This window comes from Rhea pennata, chromosome 25 (genome assembly GCF_028389875.1).
Source record: "Rhea pennata isolate bPtePen1 chromosome 25, bPtePen1.pri, whole genome shotgun sequence".
Classification (NCBI taxonomy): Eukaryota; Metazoa; Chordata; class Aves; order Rheiformes; family Rheidae; genus Rhea; species Rhea pennata.
In genome coordinates, this window is record NC_084687.1 from 2,888,746 (window position 1) to 2,906,710 (window position 17,965).

At 50.0% G+C, this 17,965-nt stretch overlaps 2 protein-coding genes across 2 annotated transcripts; both read right to left on the reverse strand.

The window, feature by feature from the left end:
• Positions 1-1,787: 1,787 nt before the first annotated feature.
• SLC16A4 (solute carrier family 16 member 4) lies at positions 1,788-13,509 on the reverse strand. Its single transcript, XM_062595247.1, has 9 exons — positions 13,244-13,509; positions 12,538-12,659; positions 11,148-11,280; positions 10,404-10,547; positions 9,991-10,152; positions 8,850-9,365; positions 7,241-7,452; positions 6,389-6,482; positions 1,788-2,120 (listed from the first exon to the last, which is right to left on the reverse strand). The coding sequence occupies exons 1-9, from the start codon at positions 13,257-13,259 to the stop codon at positions 1,969-1,971; spliced, it is 1,551 nt and encodes a 516-aa protein (XP_062451231.1). The 5' UTR covers positions 13,260-13,509; the 3' UTR covers positions 1,788-1,968.
• A 2,222-nt stretch (positions 13,510-15,731) lies between these two features.
• On the reverse strand, positions 15,732-17,559 carry LAMTOR5 (late endosomal/lysosomal adaptor, MAPK and MTOR activator 5). The gene is made up of 4 exons (XM_062595289.1): positions 17,472-17,559; positions 17,279-17,340; positions 16,556-16,673; positions 15,732-16,098 (listed from the first exon to the last, which is right to left on the reverse strand). Exons 1-4 carry the CDS (start codon positions 17,504-17,506, stop codon positions 16,038-16,040), a joined length of 276 nt encoding a protein of 91 aa, XP_062451273.1. The 5' UTR covers positions 17,507-17,559; the 3' UTR covers positions 15,732-16,037.
• Positions 17,560-17,965: the final 406 nt, after the last annotated feature.

Here is a 17,965-nt window from a genome sequence, read left to right on the forward strand (position 1 = left end):
AGCGAAAGCATGCTGCTGCTGGTCTTTTAATTTGTTCAGTAGGAGTGTGATGAACTGAAATGTTTCAGCGGGCAAAAACCTAAATTTGCAAATGAAAGCTTCCTTCCTGCTACACAAAATCTGAGCTGAACAAATTACACCGTACCTTCTCTTCTGCCAGTGTCTTAGATGCCTCGTAAGTAGTCTTTTTATCCTTAAATCCCAGTCGCTTGGAAAAAAGACCCACTAGAGATGTTCTTGTGGATGCAAGTATTAAATGATACAACTCAAACACAATATGGTATTTGATGCAGTGGTTGGGAAGTAAAAAGACTATTTTTGAAGCATTTGTTGCCTGTGAATTTCTGCAGGAATTGGGGGAAGCTGTGAATAGGCAGCGCTCTGAAGAATTAGGCGCTTTGTAGCATTTATATTCCCCATTTACTGCAAATTCAAAGCTAAATGTTTTCCTAGCTTAAGCATGCACAGTTCTGTTGCAATCTTTTAGTTGCAGGACTGCTGAATTTGGCCCATTATCTGAGTGCATTTTCTTGCCTGCAGCAGTGTCGAGGCTTCTCAGTACTGTTGTAATGTTCTGTAACTTTTTGTTGAACATATGCCATTTTAATTTTGTGCTTGAAATAACCTATTGGACAGTTTAAATGAATGTTTCTATAGGGGAAACAATTCTCTTTGTGTTTAAAAAAAAACAAAAAAAGTGCCTATGGCTGAAATGGTTGCCTTTTTAAAAAAAAAAAAAAAATAGAATAAAAAGCAAGGGGGACCTACAGTTCCCCAGATTTATGAAATAAGCTCAAATAGCTGGTGATAAAGCAAAAGTTGAAGCCTCTATCCTGGGCAGAAAACCGAAGCAGCTGTGTTGCGTCTTGCCTGTGCAAATTAAACCTAAAGGAGGCTGCTCTGAAAGCTGCCTTCACGTGCTCATCAACTCCCAGAGTTATGTGAGGGATGAGGAGAAGGCGGGACGAGTCTCTGATGAAGTATGAGCCTTTAACTGGTGGTTTTGCAAGACTTTTAGGGGCTGGAGGCAGCACGGCCTGGTACGGGGCACTCCTACGAAGTATTTTGGATCCAGTTTCTCATAGCTTAGCAGCCCGCCTTGTTTGCAATCCCGGATGCTCTTCTGTATCTATTGCCTTTGCTGCCCTTGGTTTTGATTAGATAGTGCAGTCTTTGGAGCAGGGAATTGTATCTGATGTGCTCAACATAATACAAATAGTCCTATTTCTTTTTATCATTTGTTTGCCATATTGAAGTACTGGCTTTAATTAGAATTGCTTTTGGTTCCAGGTGGTCTCTGCTGGGACAGATAACAGCATGCCCAGGGTTGTCAGGAGAGCTAGCAGTCCCCATGCAGAGTCCTTGCCAGAAACAGGTTTTTGTGGAACTACTGGTGTTTTTTGTGTCCTTTATGAAGTTTAAATGGTCTCGCTTTCAGTACTCTTTGCATCCCTCCCCAGTGATTATGTAGTTGTAGCTGAATATAATAAACACAGCAAGAGATTTGAGCTTCAGCACCTCTGAAGACCTTGGCTACCTCATCCCCAAAGGTCCGTCAGCCTTCCTCGCTCTTGCCGGCTAGGACAGCCGGAGGGATGGCTGTGACTTGCTGACAGGGAGCTGTAATGTGGAGTAGAACCAACACAGGGGGATTAAATCTGAGCTACAGAAAGATAAGGGACAGGAGCAAAGGAGTTGGCCAGAGTGAAGCCAGTGTCCTCCTAGGTCCCGGGCATTATGCATTCCAGCTGAAAAAAAAGCTTTATGCTCTGTATTTCTCAGGTCACTTTAATCACACACGCAGGAGAAACTTCTAGATGTACTAACTTTTAATCTGACATCTACAAATTTTAATTTTTGCCACTTTTCTTATTTCCTGGTGCAGCAGGTTTGTGCCAGTGATCGCGTTCTGATCGTGGATGCGAGTCGAAGGTAACTCTTTAAAATTTCCATCGCGGCAGGATCTCCTCAGCCAAGCGTGGTAACTTTGAGGTTGTCTTTTTTTAGCTTCCATTTCTGGGCCGAAGGCTCAAAGAAGAAGGAGATAGGTGAGATGAGAGCACAGGCTCCAGCAAAGAGGAAAGAACAGACATATGTCTGAGTGTAGTCATACAGCCACCCTGGAGGAGAAAAGATTGTTACTAAAGCTGTTGGACTTTCTCGCAGAAGATCAGTTTGGGAGGTGGGTGGGAAGGAAAGGATGCGTGTTCTCATTAAAGAATTCCTCAGATGTTTTCTTTAGGTTCCCTTAACTCTTCATGCATCTATCACTGGGGAGTGTTTCCAGCCGATGCATGAAAAATTAAGGCTATTGCCATTGGTATAATGGGCAAACTTATAAGGTGCTCTTCCTCTGACAGAGAGAGAAGAGGAGCTGATGTCTCCTGATCCTCACAGTGGACATATCTGATTGGATTTAATCCTTGACTCGTCTTTTTCCCGGTTTAAATCAGGGGGTCAGGAGTAGCTGCAGCAAATGTGAGATCCCACGGGACTAAGGAGATTACTTGCATGTGCTTGTATTTGCAACATCTGGACTACAGCCTCCAGATGCTCCAGGCCTGCCTGCTTGTGAGCAGACCTGATTTAGTGCAACCTCTTTAATATGAGAGATCCCAGACCTGGCGCTTGGAACAAGCTTGCTTAAAAGTAACCTTGCAAACACTTAATTAAAACTGAACTCTCTATATAAAGACTCAAGAGACTTATGTGGGAGCAGGTCACCTTTTAAAAGGACCTCATATCAAAGTGTGTTGTTTAGTTACAGCATGTAACCTGGTTTCTTGACAATTTTAAATATAGATATAATGCTTAGTCTGGAACTGAGATATACAGTGATGGGAGCTGCTAGTGCTGCACATAATAAAAAACATAACGCACTTTCAAATCAAGCGTAAGCAAACTGAAATTCAGCCAGCGACGCCCGTGGCGTCGCCACAATTTGCACTAGCAGCAGATCTGGCCCCGGTTCGGCAGTCTTAAAACCCAGACAGGAGAGGAAACGGCGGCAGGGCCCCCAGGGATCCTGTTTTTAGCCGCGCGGGAGCGTTGTTCCTGCCGTCGTCCGCGAGGGCCGAGGCTCGACGCGGGGAAGGAAGGAGCGCGCCGCCAAGAATTCGGGTTATGTGACGAACGAGACGGCCTGAAATTTTCCCTCGCTGTAGATTTTGCAAAATCTTTCTGTGGGCGTGTGCACGTGGGGAAAGGCCGGGTGCTTCCTCGCTGCTTTGCTCTACCTTTTGCTTTCCCGGAGTGCTGCTGACCGGTTTCAGTTCCTCGTATCGTGTGCTCTTTTCTCAGGGATATCGTTTGAGCTCCTTGTGCCCTTCAGCCAGGGGGGCAGAGCCAAAAAGCCACGTTGCTGCCAAAGATGGAGCTTCCTGCTGGAAAGGAGATCCCGTGCCGGGGCTCCGGGGACCACGGAGTCGGTGACGTGGGCGTTTCTGGCTTGGGATCCTTGCGTTTTGCTAGATGATTCATTCTCAGGGGTGGGATTATGTTGTCCAAAAGCCTGGACTGCAGGAGGGGGATGCTGGCCAAGTCCTTCGTAACGTGTAGACATCTAGGACGCAGCCCTCCAATTCTGGAGCTTTTTTTTTTTTTTTTTTTTTTTAAGATCTCCTTCAGGATATTTTTAAGTGTGGCTTTTATTTATTTCTTTTTCCTATAGCATTGCTTCCTTGCTGGCAGCATAGCCGTAGATGGCGATTGCCTTTCCGTTGCATGACACTGCCGCCTCTTAAAGCACATCCAGTGTCTGTGTCCCCTCTCCCCAGTCCACAGAGAGGTGGGGGGAAAGAAAAAAGCTCCGTGGAAAAATCCTCCTGCTGCAGAAAGCTTAATTTGAAGCTAATGGTGAGGAAATTTCAGCAAAGCAGCAGTTTTGTAAGCGGTGCTGGTAAATCCGTGGCGCAGAAGCGGTCCGACGTAAGCAATCACTGCACTTGCTTGGGCTGTGGTCAGGGGGTTTAACTGCACTGGAACTCGTAATGAGCGGAGGGGCAGGGGGCACCTCTGAATTTTAGGGTCCCCCCCCGACACACACACTACAAGCCCTGAGTAGGGACTATGCAGTGTGGAGACACAGGTGGAATTTAGGCCAGGGCATTTAAACTAGTCTTACTACAGCTTTTGAGTGATTCCTTCCTCTCCCACTTCACCACGCAGATTCGTTAGGGCTGGGCTTGTGTATGCTGCCTGCTGGAAACTCTTTTGTAATCTTGGATTATGTGGAGTAGGTTTTTTTTTTTTTTTTTTTTTTTCTCCTCTTTGTATTGCTTCTGGAAGCAAAATATACTCCGTTTCCTTAGCTTAGCTTGCTTGTGACTTGCTCAAACGATGTTTGTTCGATCTTGTTCCATTTTGGGTTTGTTTTGCAGAATGGCAGAAGCATCCAGCGGTGTTGGCAGACGAGCGGTTTAGGAGCAAGTCATCAAACTTTTCGCCTCCTGGGCTTTCCGTCAGGGTTCCTGCGGGGCTGCCTCCAGGCTTAAGGGCTTTTACTTAAGCAGATTTGTGGGTAAGTCATTTTTTCCTTGTATTTTGATTAGACTCTAGTACGCAAGATAAGCAGTTTTAACCTTTCTGGCTGGCATTACGTATTGGGCTCCGTGGCATAAAAGTACTTGAGTGTTATAAAATTCTAGGAATTGTACTTGTAAATTCAAGGCTTTGGGTAAGTCCTGGAGAGGCCAAGAGCAGTCAGAGGCACTTAACCTCGAGATCTTACATGGTGGTTAAAACCCCATTTTATATTCTGCGAGAATCAGGTGCTTTTGCAGACTTGGAGAGTTAATAGGTAGCACCTAGTCACATTCCGTTTTCACACTCAATACAGTATTTGAGGAGAAAACCGCAGAATTTATTTTGCATCACAGACCTACGTTGTGAACCTTAAATTGTTTCTGCTCTCTTTTCTGAGAGCAAATCAGTATATTATCAGCGAGGGAGGCCAGAAAAATGAGTTTGCTTCCTGACTTTATTAGGTTGTTATTTAGCCCATCTGTGTTAAGAAGACTGACTTCTGGCTAAGGTTTTTAGCAGGAAGCCTGCTTACTTTACAGAATCCAGAAATGTTCAAACAGTGTACGGGTTAGCATCTTCAGCAAACAAGTCTTTCTAATTAGTGAAAACATGTTGGGAACAGCTGAAATTGTAATAGCACATTAGCATATGTAATGCACGGATAAAGGATAGCTAAATTAGCTCTTTTCATACTGTACTTTATCCTGTAGGAGAATTTACTGAGACAGTTGTACAGTATTGCTTTCTGGTGGACATGCATCTTGCATCAGCAGAAGAGATCTTAGCTGATATACCTATGTATCTCTGACAGCGGAAAGCACACTGTCAACTAAATACTTCTGCTGCTCTAAATAGTATCCCTATACAGAGCTAAGCCGACAGAGAAATATTGATTAGGGATATCGGTTTTTCATGTACCCACAGTATAGCAGTGTTGCACAGAGCTGGTACTTGCCGAGTACTTGGCAGTTTTGAACGAAGTGCCTGTCCGGGTGGGGGACAGCCGATCCACGGAGAGGCAGGAAGCAATAAGTGAAGAACGGGTTGCCAGTTTTGTTTGGGATATATTCACTAGGTGAGTGACAGGACATCATTCTCGCTGGTATTTGACCTTGCAGCTTTTTCTGTTTAATGTGAGAACCTGGGAAAAGCTGAAGATGCTGAGGCTGTTTCCAGATACAAGGTATGGCTGGAGGGTGTGCAGCAGAATGCAAGTCCCTCGCTCATAAGCAGAGTCTGGAGACGTGCTTATAAGCACTTGAAACGTGCCAGATACTTAAAACTGAGCTGGTTTTCTGGCAGAGGGGGGAGGAAAAAAAAAAAAGGCTTTTTGTACTCCTTATCTTTGGGCACAGGAGCTCTCATGGCTGAGTGGAGTATTCCTCTCCAAAACCAGAGATTACTGGGACTTCTCCTCATTAGGTTTCAGTGCCCTTGCTTGGTGGAGAGTACTGCTGGGACCGTCCTTGTTTTACCTTCCTCTCCTCTTCCCCTGCCCTAGTTTGCCTTCCTTCCAGTCCCTCTACATCAAGTTCAGTGTTGTTAATGCCTTGTTGTTGGTAAAATCCACGGTAGCGTATTCATTGCTCTTCTGCCACAGTCAAGGTCGAGGTGTGGGGTTTCTGCCTCCTTGTTGGGTCATATCCATGCAATTGCCACACTGCTAGCTCAGCTTTCACTTTTCAGTGAAAGTATTTCCTGTGTATAGAGATAACTTTCTCTCTCTTTTTTTTTTCTTCCACTTAGATTGAAAAGCCTTCCGTGGATGCATGTGGGTAGGAGAGTGAAGCAGAAGTATGTTTTCTCACTGGCTGGAGAGCTGATGTTTGTGGTGGGTATTTATTATATGTAATGCAAGAGTTACCTGTTAGAGGAGGTCCGCCGATGGCTGCTATCCCAGCAAAGAAGGCAGAAAATCCCAGGTAGCTGTGGAGTTTTTGTACGCCAACTAGATCTACCTGTTTTTGTAAAGCCAAATTAATTATTATTGGTATAGTGAATGTGAATGCTCAAGCACAAAAGATTTTTTTTGGGGGGGAGGTGCCTCTTCAGCAGCTCTACAGTGTTTTAAATGACTTTGCCCCAGCAGATCTGGCTCAGCCTTGCATCTGTTCGCCTCCTTAAGGTCAGTGCTGAAATTACTCGGATTTTTTTTGTCTTTTGGCTGTCTGGGCATCCTGAAGCTGGTAAGGCTTCGAAGCCTTTGAGGAAGGTATTTTGAACTCTGAATACTGAATTGTAATGAAGATGCCTTCCTATCTGAATCCTACCAGTGCAGTCTGCCAGGCCTGGTTTGGGTGCATGACGGATAATTTTGTGATCTGGCCTGAGCAGGACCCTCTAGCCGAGCACTAGTGCTCGAGATAGCAGCTGAACGGAGTTAGTGGGTCCGTTCGGGTTCCTATGCGACTGTGCGTGACCTGTGAGCTAGGGCAAGCTCAGGCAGAAAGGAAGACTCGGAAGGCAACCAGCTGGGTCAGGTCTCTAGAAATCCGCAGTAAGCTGCAAGGATTTCTGTTGTCCAGCCTGGGAATACAAGTAGGCGGTTTGAGGAGGAGCTTTGGGGCTCTGCGGCTGGGCAGCCTGGAGGGCAGAGCCCTCTCGGGCAAGTCTGCAGCAGCCCTGGGTACTACAGCTCTATTAAATGGGTTTGGGGTATTGTAGAGTATTGCTGGATCCATGGGGTATTAACTTCTTCATGAAATCTCCTACTCACCAGCACAGGGAGCACCAGAGCCAGGAATCCACCGCAGAAAACGGCGAAGGCAACCGTGTAGGCCATGAGTAACGGGAACGTCGTGGCCAGGGGACAGAGCAGGTTCGTGATGCCGCACAGCGCGAGGTAAGTCATGTGGAAGTGGTACTTCTTGGTCCAGTTCCGATCGGCAATCCAGCCGGAGAGCAGCTGGCTGACCATCTCCGTGATGCCTGGTGGGAAAGCAGAGTTCAGTGGAGCATCAGAAGACTTTTTTATTTTTTTTTTTTTTTTTTTTTTTTTTGCGCCACTCTGTGATGTACTACGTTGTTCTGAAATGCGTCCCGATTCTGCCTGCTGCGTGCATTAAGGATGTGACCACAAAGGACTGAAAATCTGAGAAGTTATAGGAAGACATTTTTAGGCTGTTGTAAAATTCATGCTTTTTTTTTTTTTTTTTTTTTTTTCCTTTCTCCTCCTCCTTGCCTTGGTGCCTGCTATTGCCAAATGCCTGTGGGTGCACGAAAGTGGTCTGCAAAAATTCAGTTAAGGGCTGTGCAGTCAGCATAAACTGCTGAAAGGCCTTCAGTAAAAATAGGAAAGATCAGTTTGTCACTCCTTATCTTTTTTTCCCTAGATAAACAAAAAAGCAGACTATTGAGGAGAAATATGCTTGCAGCTATTTTAATTGTTATGAAGAAGCAGAAAGGGACAGAAGTCCAACATTGTTTTTAAAGGATAGGCAAACTTTTTTTTTAACACTTTTGGATATGTGTTTATAGACTAAATATCAGAGGAGTGTTAACTGTCAGCTAATATCTTGCTGACCGCTGTTGCTCCTACTCTTAATTCAAGATACCACCTGCAGATGATTTGCTATGCTTTCGATCTGCATTCCTTGCCAGTACACCTCATTTCTAAACATTATACAGCCGCGTGGAAGTAAAATCTATTTTTGTACAATAAAATATTTCACAGTGACGGAGGTTGGAGCCGCTTCCTTAACGTCGTGCGACTTGGGTGCGATACCGCCTGATGAGCAGGCGTGCTCAGACCGGAGGTCTCCGGACGCTGAGCGACTCGGAGGTGGCCGGTTTGTGGGCTCGAGCAAAGCAGGGACGGCCGTGGGAAGGCACCTATGTAATTAGCAGGTTGGGCGCGGGCGCTGCCGAAAGGGTGGGTTATCAGCTAGCCGAGGTTGAGAGAACCACCCACCATGCGAGAGAGACTTTGTGCACGTACAGAAGGCGACGCTGTATATACAGAAGGTGGGTAAAGGCTGTGAGCTAGCTCTTCTCTGAAGATCTATTCTAGGACATATCGAGGACTATTTCTTGGCAAAGATTGCATGCTACTTCTTTCCTCTCATGCTACCGCTGCAATTATAAATCCTTATTTTTTTTTTTTTTTTTTATTTCTTCCCTGTGAGAGTGACAGAGCACTGGAGCAGGTTGCCCAGAGAGCTTGTGGAGTCTCCTCTGGACATATTTGAGACCCACCTGGATGCAACCCTGTCTACCATGCTCTAGGTGACCCTGCTTGAGCAGGGAGGTTGGACTAGATGATTTCCAGAGGTCCCTTCCAACCTTACTGGTTCTATGATTCTAAGAAAAACCCCTCTCTTGCCTACCAGCCACTGAAATGAGGTAGGAGGCGTCCATGCTGCTTATGCCCAGCGTCCTGGCTCTCGCGACCAGGTGGAAAGTAGGAACAAAGTAGGCCAACTGGCTGAACAAAAAAGACCACGTGAAAATGCAGAAGACGGGATCCTTCAGCGGGGAGAAGTCGAGGCAAGGCTGTGCGTTTTCTTTTCTAGCCTCTGGCGGATATTTGCAGCTCCGCCGGGCGTCGACGGCTATTTCCAGCGAGCGGCCGGCCGCCGGGAGCTTCCCGAGCGCTCCAGCGGCCGCGGGGACTGAGGAACCCGCGCTCCGGGGCGCCGGGAGCCCCTCGGTGGTGGGGACGTCCTGCGTATCCTGAAGCTGTGTTTCCCCGCTAGCGCTTTCACCCAAGCGTCCGACGTGGGTCTCCGAATCCTTCCTTGTTTTAGCAGGCGAGGGCTGGGGCAGCTGGGAGCGTACGGGCCGCAGTAACATGCTGGAAGGCACTAGGTTTAACATGATGCCTCCGAATATCAGCAGAGTACCTGAGCGAAGGGAGAAGATAATTTTGGAGCGTGCTGAGAGAGGAGTGGTAGGAAACGATCTCTCTAGAGCAGAACATAGTTTGTACCGAGCATGGAGAAAGCTCTGCAAGCCAGGAGATAGCAGTGGTCTTGCAGGAACCTTTATTTCTACTTTTCCAGCTGGAATTCCCTTTGTTATATAAATACATATATATAAATATATATATATACACAAACACACAAAAATAGAGCTGTTTCTGGGGTGTGAGAGTTTCTGATCTGTTTTCAGTCGTTAGGAGTCCGTTATGTGCGACCAGCTTTTGGGCTGCCTGAAACAAAGTGTAGCAAATGGGAGGAAGTTGGGATTTTTGGTTTCTGTTTTGCTTTCTGAGGTTTTTGTTTTGACGCTGATTTAACCTTAATGACCGGCTAAGCGTTTAATCATTAACAAAGGTTATGTCCCCAAACTGTCCCAAAGAGGCAGAGCTGTTCCTGGATGCGTCTAACCTTAATTTTTAAAAGCCAGCTTCTCGTCCCGTCTGCGCGCTAGCTAGCCTGCCTGTCGTCTCGTAAAATCCTTTCTTGAACCCCCTCTTAGTGCTGGCGACGTTTGGGGCGTGGGGGGTAGAAAGGGAGATCCGCTCACCTTGCCACCCGTAGAAATCGATGAGCAGTTGAGTGAACGGCGCTATGAGAAACGTCAGCCCCATTCCCGAGCGGGCGATTGCGCTGGAGAAAGCCAGCCTCTTCCTACAGCGCTTGGCCATCATCACCGCAGCCGCCTGGTAAAGGCAGGAGAAGCCCATACCTGCAACAAGGGTGGGTAGAAGACGTCGATGCCTGGGAAGGGACAGTTGGGGATGGTCTTTAATTCAGGAGCTCAGTGTGATTTTTGCCGGATGTGAGCGGTTGTGTTCTTGACTGAGGTTGGGTTTCAGGCAACACCGAGCAGAACGGGCTTGCGATGCTCTAACGGTGCAGGACCCTCACGGCCCTCCGTTGAGTGAGCTGCCTCCGCTCACGGTGCGCAGGCAAATTTGCGAGCAGCGGCCAACTCACCCGAGAGGAGTCCCATGGAGACGCAGAGGAAGGGGACGCTGGTGGCCTGCGTGCTGATCAGACAGCCGCCGGCGACCAGGCTGGCCCCCACGATGGAGGTCAGCCGTTCGCCCAGTTTCCCGCAGATGACGGCAACCACAGGGGCTGGAGGAGAAAGGAGAGAGCTCTTGCAACAGAAGTAGATTTACCTCAGTACCATTTAAGATAAATGATGCTTTGCTAGCTCGGGGCTGGCAGTTACGGGGTTTATTGCCTGGAGGAGGTAAATTTGCCAGGCTGTGAATGCTTTGCTGGAACGGGTCTGTTCTGCTCTTTTACACGAGAACTTCAAAGAGACCTTGCCCCGTAACTGGCAAATTAGGGCAATAGGGCAGAGGAAGGAATCCAAGCCCAGACTTTCAGATTTCCATAGCCCTTCCTAATGCACAGCATCATCCAGCCATGCTGAATTATTCAGCAGCTCTGCAACCTTTATAGTGGTGCTAGAGGAAAGCTGGTGCTCTGAACGGGCTTGGTCTTGCGCAGTGGAACCTCTACAGAGAGATGTCAGGACCTATGCATCGCAGGTCTCCTAATGCTCTTCTGCTATGGGCACGCTTCAGCGTTGGCATGTCTTGTGGTTGCAGCTGCTATGGCAGTAAATGGACCTACGACCCATCCTCAGCGCCCGTTGTATCGACATCTGACTGGGGGCAAAGAGGCTGCGGATGGAAGCGATGGGCTGCATCCCGAATTCCTGCTCACCTCCCAGGAAGCGCAGAGAGGACATGATGGAGCCGATCCAGCTGATCTGCTCGGAGGAGCCTCCTACCTTCTCTTGGAAGACCACAAAGAAAATTCCAAAGGTTTTGAGCATTCCCATCAGGAGCACGTTCACCTAAATTCAAATCAGAGCGAGGTAAGAGGTCACAGGATTGGGAATCTGCTTTTGCTTGTCTCATGTGTTCCTTGGATGTGTGTAATTCGTTGTGCTAGGGAGCAAAGTGGGACAAGTGAACTCATGTAGCATGTGTTGGGAGAAGGTCAGTAGAGTGCGCTTGTGATGGCCCAGTTGCTCTCCAAGCTTGGAGTTTAATCTTAACAGAGCCTCCAAAATCCATCTGTACAATCCTGACGCAAGCTAGGCCTGCTTTTCCGATGAAAAAGAACTGAATAACATTAGCTCGGTGTGTTTTTTTTAATAGTAAAAAACAAATCTCAGTTGGTCTCTGCACTTTGAAATGCTGCAAGTAGCTGATGGGTAAGGGGCAGAGTGGAGCACGCACGGATATTACAAAGCCAGGTTTCTCGGGCTAGTCCTGCCGCAAGGGCAAAGGACAGTTCATGTCCTCAAATTTATTTTTAACTCCCTCCCTCCCTCCCTCCTTCCCTGTAGCTAGCTGGTTAATAATTGGCAGCAAGTTACTCTATATGGATGGAAAGTTGAGACTGCTTGACTGCAGTTCTCAGCTTTATTCATTGGGTCATGACACTGCATCTGTATGATTGATGGAAAGATCCCCCACGCTCCACGCTGCACACGGTATTGAATTGCAGAGTGTGGAGGCGTTAGAGAATTAGGGCCTTTAAGTGGTTTTGAGAGCCCTGGTCCTACTGGAGTAGTGTCGTCAAGCATATATGTGCTTCTTGCACATAGCACCTTAAGGAGAAGGTGGTGAGGTCGGATCCTCAGCCGCTCGGGAAGGGAATCTCGCCTTCACTGAAGGTGAAATAGGCCCTTGTTGAGTTGGGAACCTCGGTGTTGTTACGTATTAGGATGGAAAAAAAATCATAGAGTTGCAAACTATCTTTTGTCCCAGGACTGCGGGTTCTGTGCCCTCGCTTAGAGCCTCTGAGACAAAGCGTTTCCGAACGGCGCTGCGAGGGGCAAACGCCCCTGTCTTTGCTCAGGCTGCAGTGAAACGGGGACAAGGTCTACCTGCAACGTTTCGCTGCCTGGACTCGGTAGAGCAAAGCACCTGCCTCCTCTCAGCAATGGCTCAGTATTTTCCATCAGCTCGGTGGGATCGGCAGGTCCCACTGTCCCCTCTGCGTGTGCGGGAGGAGGACTCCTTTGCCGGGCAAGAAGGGCCCTGGGGCTTTCTGTAGACCCTCAACTTCAGAAGCTTCATAGATGAATTTGCTCTCTGCTTACCAGAAAGAAGTGAAACACTACTCCCCATGCCCACCCTTCATCAGGAGCAGCTTCCGCTTGGTTTTTTTCTTTCTCCCCTGTTGCTCTTGGCTGGTTTGCTGTCTCTGCCTCTTTCCTCTCCCCTGTAAATGAGAATTTTGGGACACGTTAGCACCTTGCCTCATTGATCAGGTTGTTTGAATTAACTTGCAGAACTGCTCTCATAGCAAGCTGATGATTTCATGTATCCTTTTGGTCCTCAGCTTTTTCTGTGAATGAGCCAGGAAACAGTATTTTGCGTTCAGTCATCAAATCTTGAGAAATTTTTTGAGGCTGGGTGAGGCTTCTCCCAGCCTTTTTTTTTTTTTTTTTTTTTTGTTTTTTTCCCCAAACAGATGCTAAGTTGCATGTTATCAGTGGCTGCAATAGTTTCATTTCCTTTGTTTTCCTCCAAATTATTCTGGCCGCTTAAGAAGCCTTAAGCGTTCCTATGGGACAGGCATCTTGCCACATCTCTAGCGCGTACAGTTAGGCGGGTTTGTACAAGGAGGGGGGTTGTTTCACCGTCTATCTGTGTCTATCTCTGAACTCTTAGACTTGTTTCCCATCTTTATCTCCTTTCTGTCCTCTCTCCTGTCCTGAATGTCTATCAGTGACAGGAATCCTCCTTCCCAGGCAGCTGAACCCGAGAGCAGCTGGGTTTGGTGAACCTGAAACTTTTCCTTACCAGCTCGCTGATGCATGGTGTAAAATCGCCCGAAAAACGGTAGATTGGAAAGAGCAATGGTCTCTCTTCATTTGCTCCAGAAATCAGATTTCTGCCTCAGCGCCCCTAAGTCAGTTCCTGCATTCGTGTCCGGCTGCGGCGAGGCAGGAACAGAGGGCTCGTTCTTCCCGGCGAGCCGCAGAGCGGAGCTACCCCGGAGCACAAACTCGAGCCTGCGAAATGCCGGGACTTTGGGGACGAGCTTTTTCCTCCTCCTGGGAGGCAGTGCTCTGGCTCGCGTGCCTCCAGGCGACGGAGTCCCTCCCCTTCCCCAAGCCCGGAGGCCGGAATCGAGGCGTTAGCTGAGCCTGCATCCTGCCCGGATGAAACGGGAAGCTCCAGAGGGAAAGTCCGCAAGGCTACGGCTTCGGTGGCCTGCTAGACGTTGAACGGAGCAGTAGGTGGCAATGGTGGACTGACGCCAAGCTCCGATTGCGGCTGGATCTGTAGGAGAGCGGAGCTTTCCCGCGCCACCCAGGCCGTGCTGCGGAGCCCCTTAGCGCTCCGGCCTCTGGCCCTCCCTCGCTTAAGAGGAGATAGTTTAGAAAGGTTGTGTTTTCCAGCTAGCTGCTTGGCAGCCGGACTGGGACAGCCACGCTTCCGCAGCGCTTTGACGGAGCTGATGGTTGCGTAGGGCTTGGGCTGGCTCAGTGCCTCTATTGTAAATATGCACAGACTCCGTAGCAAATACAGCCGTACGCTTCCTCCCGTTTTTTTGATTGACCTGTCAACCAAATCAGCACGCCTGAAAGCCGCTAAAACCGTCGGTCTGTGATGCTGAGCGCTGCCTCCTCCCCTCCCTGGGCAGAGAAGGCAATGCTCCGTCTTGCTGTAAGATCCTAGTAGGCTGTAGCTGCCTAGGCCAGAAATATTGGATTAGACCTACCAAGGTGTCCTGCAGGATGTAGGGTTTTCCTATAGTAGGGTTTGTAGTATATGCATTCATCTTTACATTTAATGTGTTTGCAATGCAAATGGCTGGAGAGCTTGAAGGACAGCAGGTTAGAAGCAGGCAGGGGGCCGGAGCACTGGTGAGAAGCCGGAGGCAGCATCTGGCGTCTCATCTGCATGTCGAGACGCCAGACATCCGCGAGGAAATGCTCCAGCGCTGGCTCAAGCTGCTCCCCTTCCCCGTGTGCTGGCAGGGAGCAGATGCAGGGCCTCCTGCTAATGAATGTTGTGTGCAGTGTTTCGTGTTCCCAGGGCTCATTCCCTGAAACACCGAGCTCTGTACGTGCCCTTCTCTGTTAATGGGAGTGCTGAGAAATGACCCTGCCCCTTGTCTTCTGCTCTTCAAAAAGCCTCTGGCTCTGGGAGAGCAGCTTTTGCTGGGTTTTGGTGTTTTAAAACATGCATCTGCAGAAGGGCTTGGAACTTGAGTATGAAGAAAAGCAAAATGATTTAATGGTTCATTGCTTTGTGCCCTGTGGCTTGGGGGGGTGCTAGAAGCATGAGGGATACCGGGGGAAATAGAAAAGCTGAATTTTGTGTTCGTCTTTCAGCAGCTGTGTGAGTACAGGGAGAAGCTAGAAGGCCTGAGTGCAGACTGGGTACCAGAAGTCAGCATGTTCTTTGCTTAATGCTTTGGGCAGACTCTCTGCAGTGATTTGGGCATGTGGCAGCTTTGCATTGTTGGGGTAAGCACCTGTGTGCTACTCCTAGGTGTGGGCAGAGTCCAGCTGGAGAATGAGAGAGAGAAAAGCTAATTTGTAGGGGGATTCTTGAGTGTGTGAGTTAAGGGATGTCCCTTTGCACCAGGCTGCAGGCTGGGTGGCTAAGATAGGGCTGTTCATCCCATGTATCTCCCTGAGTGAAGTATGCAGGTTATTTTGGTTATGGACCGAAGTGTTCGTTCGTTTACCCCAGGGTAAATACAGTTGTATCCTCCGCTTCAGCCTCATTCGTTAGAGCTCACACTCATGCTCAACCCTGAAGCTTCCCTCCTGCAGCGTTAAGCCTAAGGCAGCTGCAGGTCACCTCCATTCCATTCTCAGATACACAGGCAGAATTTGAGTTAGCCAGGACTGCAAGGGGCAACGGCTTTCTGCAGGACTGGTCCCTGTTTGAAATGCTTGCATCTGTAAGATGAAGACAGGCCTGGATTAGTGAAGGTGTAGTCAACATCCAATTTACACAGAGCAGGGGCAGCCAGGGCAAACAAGTTTATGTTTGAACTTCAGTCCAAGGCATAAGTAAGAGAGTAACCCTCATGCAGGAATTTTAACCAGAGCAGGCTAAACATTTCCTAGGAAAAATTCCTAGGACAGTTTTTGTGCCTTTTTGCACTGGAGGAGCCTCCTTTAATTCAATTCCTTATGCACTGGTCCATTTGTCTGAGAAATGCTGAGAAAGAAGGGGTTGGGAAGAGTTACCTCACCTGGCTCTGGAAATAGCCCCCTTTTTCTATCAGGGCAAAAGTTTTTGCAGTAGAAGCAAAGAGAAGCACATGCATGTTTCTGCAGGTCATTTATTGGTTTCTCCAACAAATAAGGCCACACACACACGCACCCTCGTATTATCTGATCATTACACAAGCTTGGTGAGCGACCCACATTTCATCCTCGGCAACATGAGTGCTAGAATATGAGTCGAGGAACCCGATAGCTGCACAGGAGCTGTTAAGTAAAGAGGGAGAGCCTTCAGCCCAGATTTGGTTACTACAAGCACGTCCTGCATTGGAGCAGCAGAGGAGAGTAGTTGTCCAGTGAGGAAGAGCTGGTGTGGAGGTGGGAGTGCTGCACAGGTTCCCGAGAGGTCAGGATGCCAGCTTGTGTACTGCTACAGTGATGCTGTCGTGCTTCTGGATCATGATATTCCTAGAGCAACAACAAAAAGTGCTATTTAAGGCAGTTGAGCCAGCTGCAGTGATGATGAAGCTCTGTCTTGAGGTATCGTTTTGTGGCTCCAGCAACCCCCAGCTCTGTGCTAGATATGTCAACTGCTTAATCTCCCCACACACACCCTGAAGAAGAAATCTTTGCCTACCACACTGGCAAAAATATCTGCTGAGGCTACAGGATGGGTTTAATTATCTATGCAGATCCCAGGTGTGGAAGAAGCATGGAGCCGGAGTAGCCACCAGCCCCTAAGAGGCTTCTGGCTGCTTCTCCAGTTCCAGCTACTGGAGATCTCATTAATCTACTGCTTTTACAAGCCAGGGCTTTCTCCAAGTCTGCCAGCCCAGGCTGAGATGAGGAAAGTCTCCAGGGCTGAGGTGAAAGGCAAAGAGAGGGGAAAAGCAGCACGGTGGCCAGGCCGGGCTCGGACACTCACCCGCTGTCCGACTCTAGGCACACCACAGGCGTGTCGGTGGGGTCGGAGGTGAGCTTGGCTGCCTGCTGGGCGAGGACGGAGATGACTCCAGCGTGCTCGTCGGAGAGCGTTCCTCGGCCTACGGGACAGGGCAGGCTCCGGACAAAGCCGAGCTTCCCCGGCCTCCCGCGGGGCTGCTCCCGCGCTTCCCCTTTGCTGCCCTCGGCCTCACGTGTCCCCCCAGACCGTGGCCCATCGGGGTCTGCGTCGAACCACAGATAAAGCCTCATTTTGAGTAGCCAGAGAGCAGGCTCTGGCTCCCCCGAGCGTGGGGCATGCTGAGCACCCTGGAGCAGGTAGGCACTGGATGGGCCCGGTGCCCCCCCCCCAAAAAAAAATAATGCAGGGGGAGGGCTCCAGCGGGGCAGGGCCTGCTGCCCTCTGCCCCCCAAAACCCAGGGGGCTCCAGCAGGGCAGGGCCAGGCCCGGTGCCCGCCCCCCCCCCAAAAAAAAAAAAAACCCTGGGGGCTCCAGCAGGGCCTGATGTCCCCAACCCGGGGCGCTCCAGTGGGGCATGGCCCGGTGCCCCTCAAAGCTTAGGGGGATCCAGCGGGGCCTGGTGCCCCGAACCCGGGGGAGGGGGGGGAGGGTCTAGCGGGAGCAGGGCCCGGTGCCCCCCCCCCCCCATCCCCGCCGCACCCCGGGGGTCCGGCCCGCTGCCCCGCCCGGGGCGCCGCTACTTACAGCCCAGGTTCAGGCCCTGCGAGTCGGTGCACAGGACCCCCACGACGGCCGGGCTCTTCATGCTGCGGGCGAGAGCGCGGGCGGTGAGCGGCCGCGCCGCCGCCCCGGTGCCTCCTCCCGCCCCTCCCTCCCCGGTCCCGGTCCCGGTCCCGGTCCCGGTCCCGGTCCGCCCCCCCGAGCCCCCCCCACGCACGTGTCCTCCAGGTGCTGCTCCAGGCTCCCCTCCATGGCGCCGCGCCCCGCCGCTTCCGCCCGGCCCCGCCGCTCCGGGCGGCGGCGTCGCCCACGTGACGCGCGCGGACGGCGGCTCGGCGGGGCCGAAAGACCTCCCCGCGCGACCGCAGGCTCGAGTCAACCCCAGGCAGCGCTTTGACACCCCAAAAGACCTGCCCCCCCCTGCCCCCCGGTGGTCACCCCGCGCCTGGGAGCCTCGCGGTGCTTCTCGGCACCCAGAGCGCTGTGCACCGCTGGGAACCGCTGCAAACACCTGGGGGAGCTGGAGCAGAACAGCCTTTTTCCCCCCGAATTTTTCCTTTTCCTTTTCCTTTTCCTTTTCCTTTTCCTTTTCCTTTTCCTTTTTCTTTTCTTTTTTTTTCTTTTTTGTCACAAAAATCTCTGCTGCCTGGATGGTGGCAGCGGCGACGGGTGCAGGGAGCTGCAGCTGGGTGCTGCGTGCCGCTGGTGCTG

Coding starts and splice junctions, on each gene's coding strand:
- SLC16A4 (XM_062595247.1), bottom strand. Junction 10,153..10,403: donor CTCCATGGGACTCCTCTCGG/GTGAGTTGGCCG, acceptor CCCTTGTTGCAG/GTATGGGCTTCTCCTGCCTT. Junction 2,121..6,388: donor CGGCGGACCTCCTCTAACAG/GTAACTCTTGCA, acceptor TTTCTCCTCCAG/GGTGGCTGTATGACTACACT.
- LAMTOR5 (XM_062595289.1), bottom strand. CDS start 17,506: ATGGAGGGGAGCCTGGAGCAGCACCTGGAGGACAC. Junction 17,341..17,471: donor GAGCAGCACCTGGAGGACAC/GTGCGTGGGGGG, acceptor TCTCGCCCGCAG/CATGAAGAGCCCGGCCGTCG. Junction 16,674..17,278: donor GCAGGGCCTGAACCTGGGCT/GTAAGTAGCGGC, acceptor CCTGTCCCGTAG/GCCGAGGAACGCTCTCCGAC.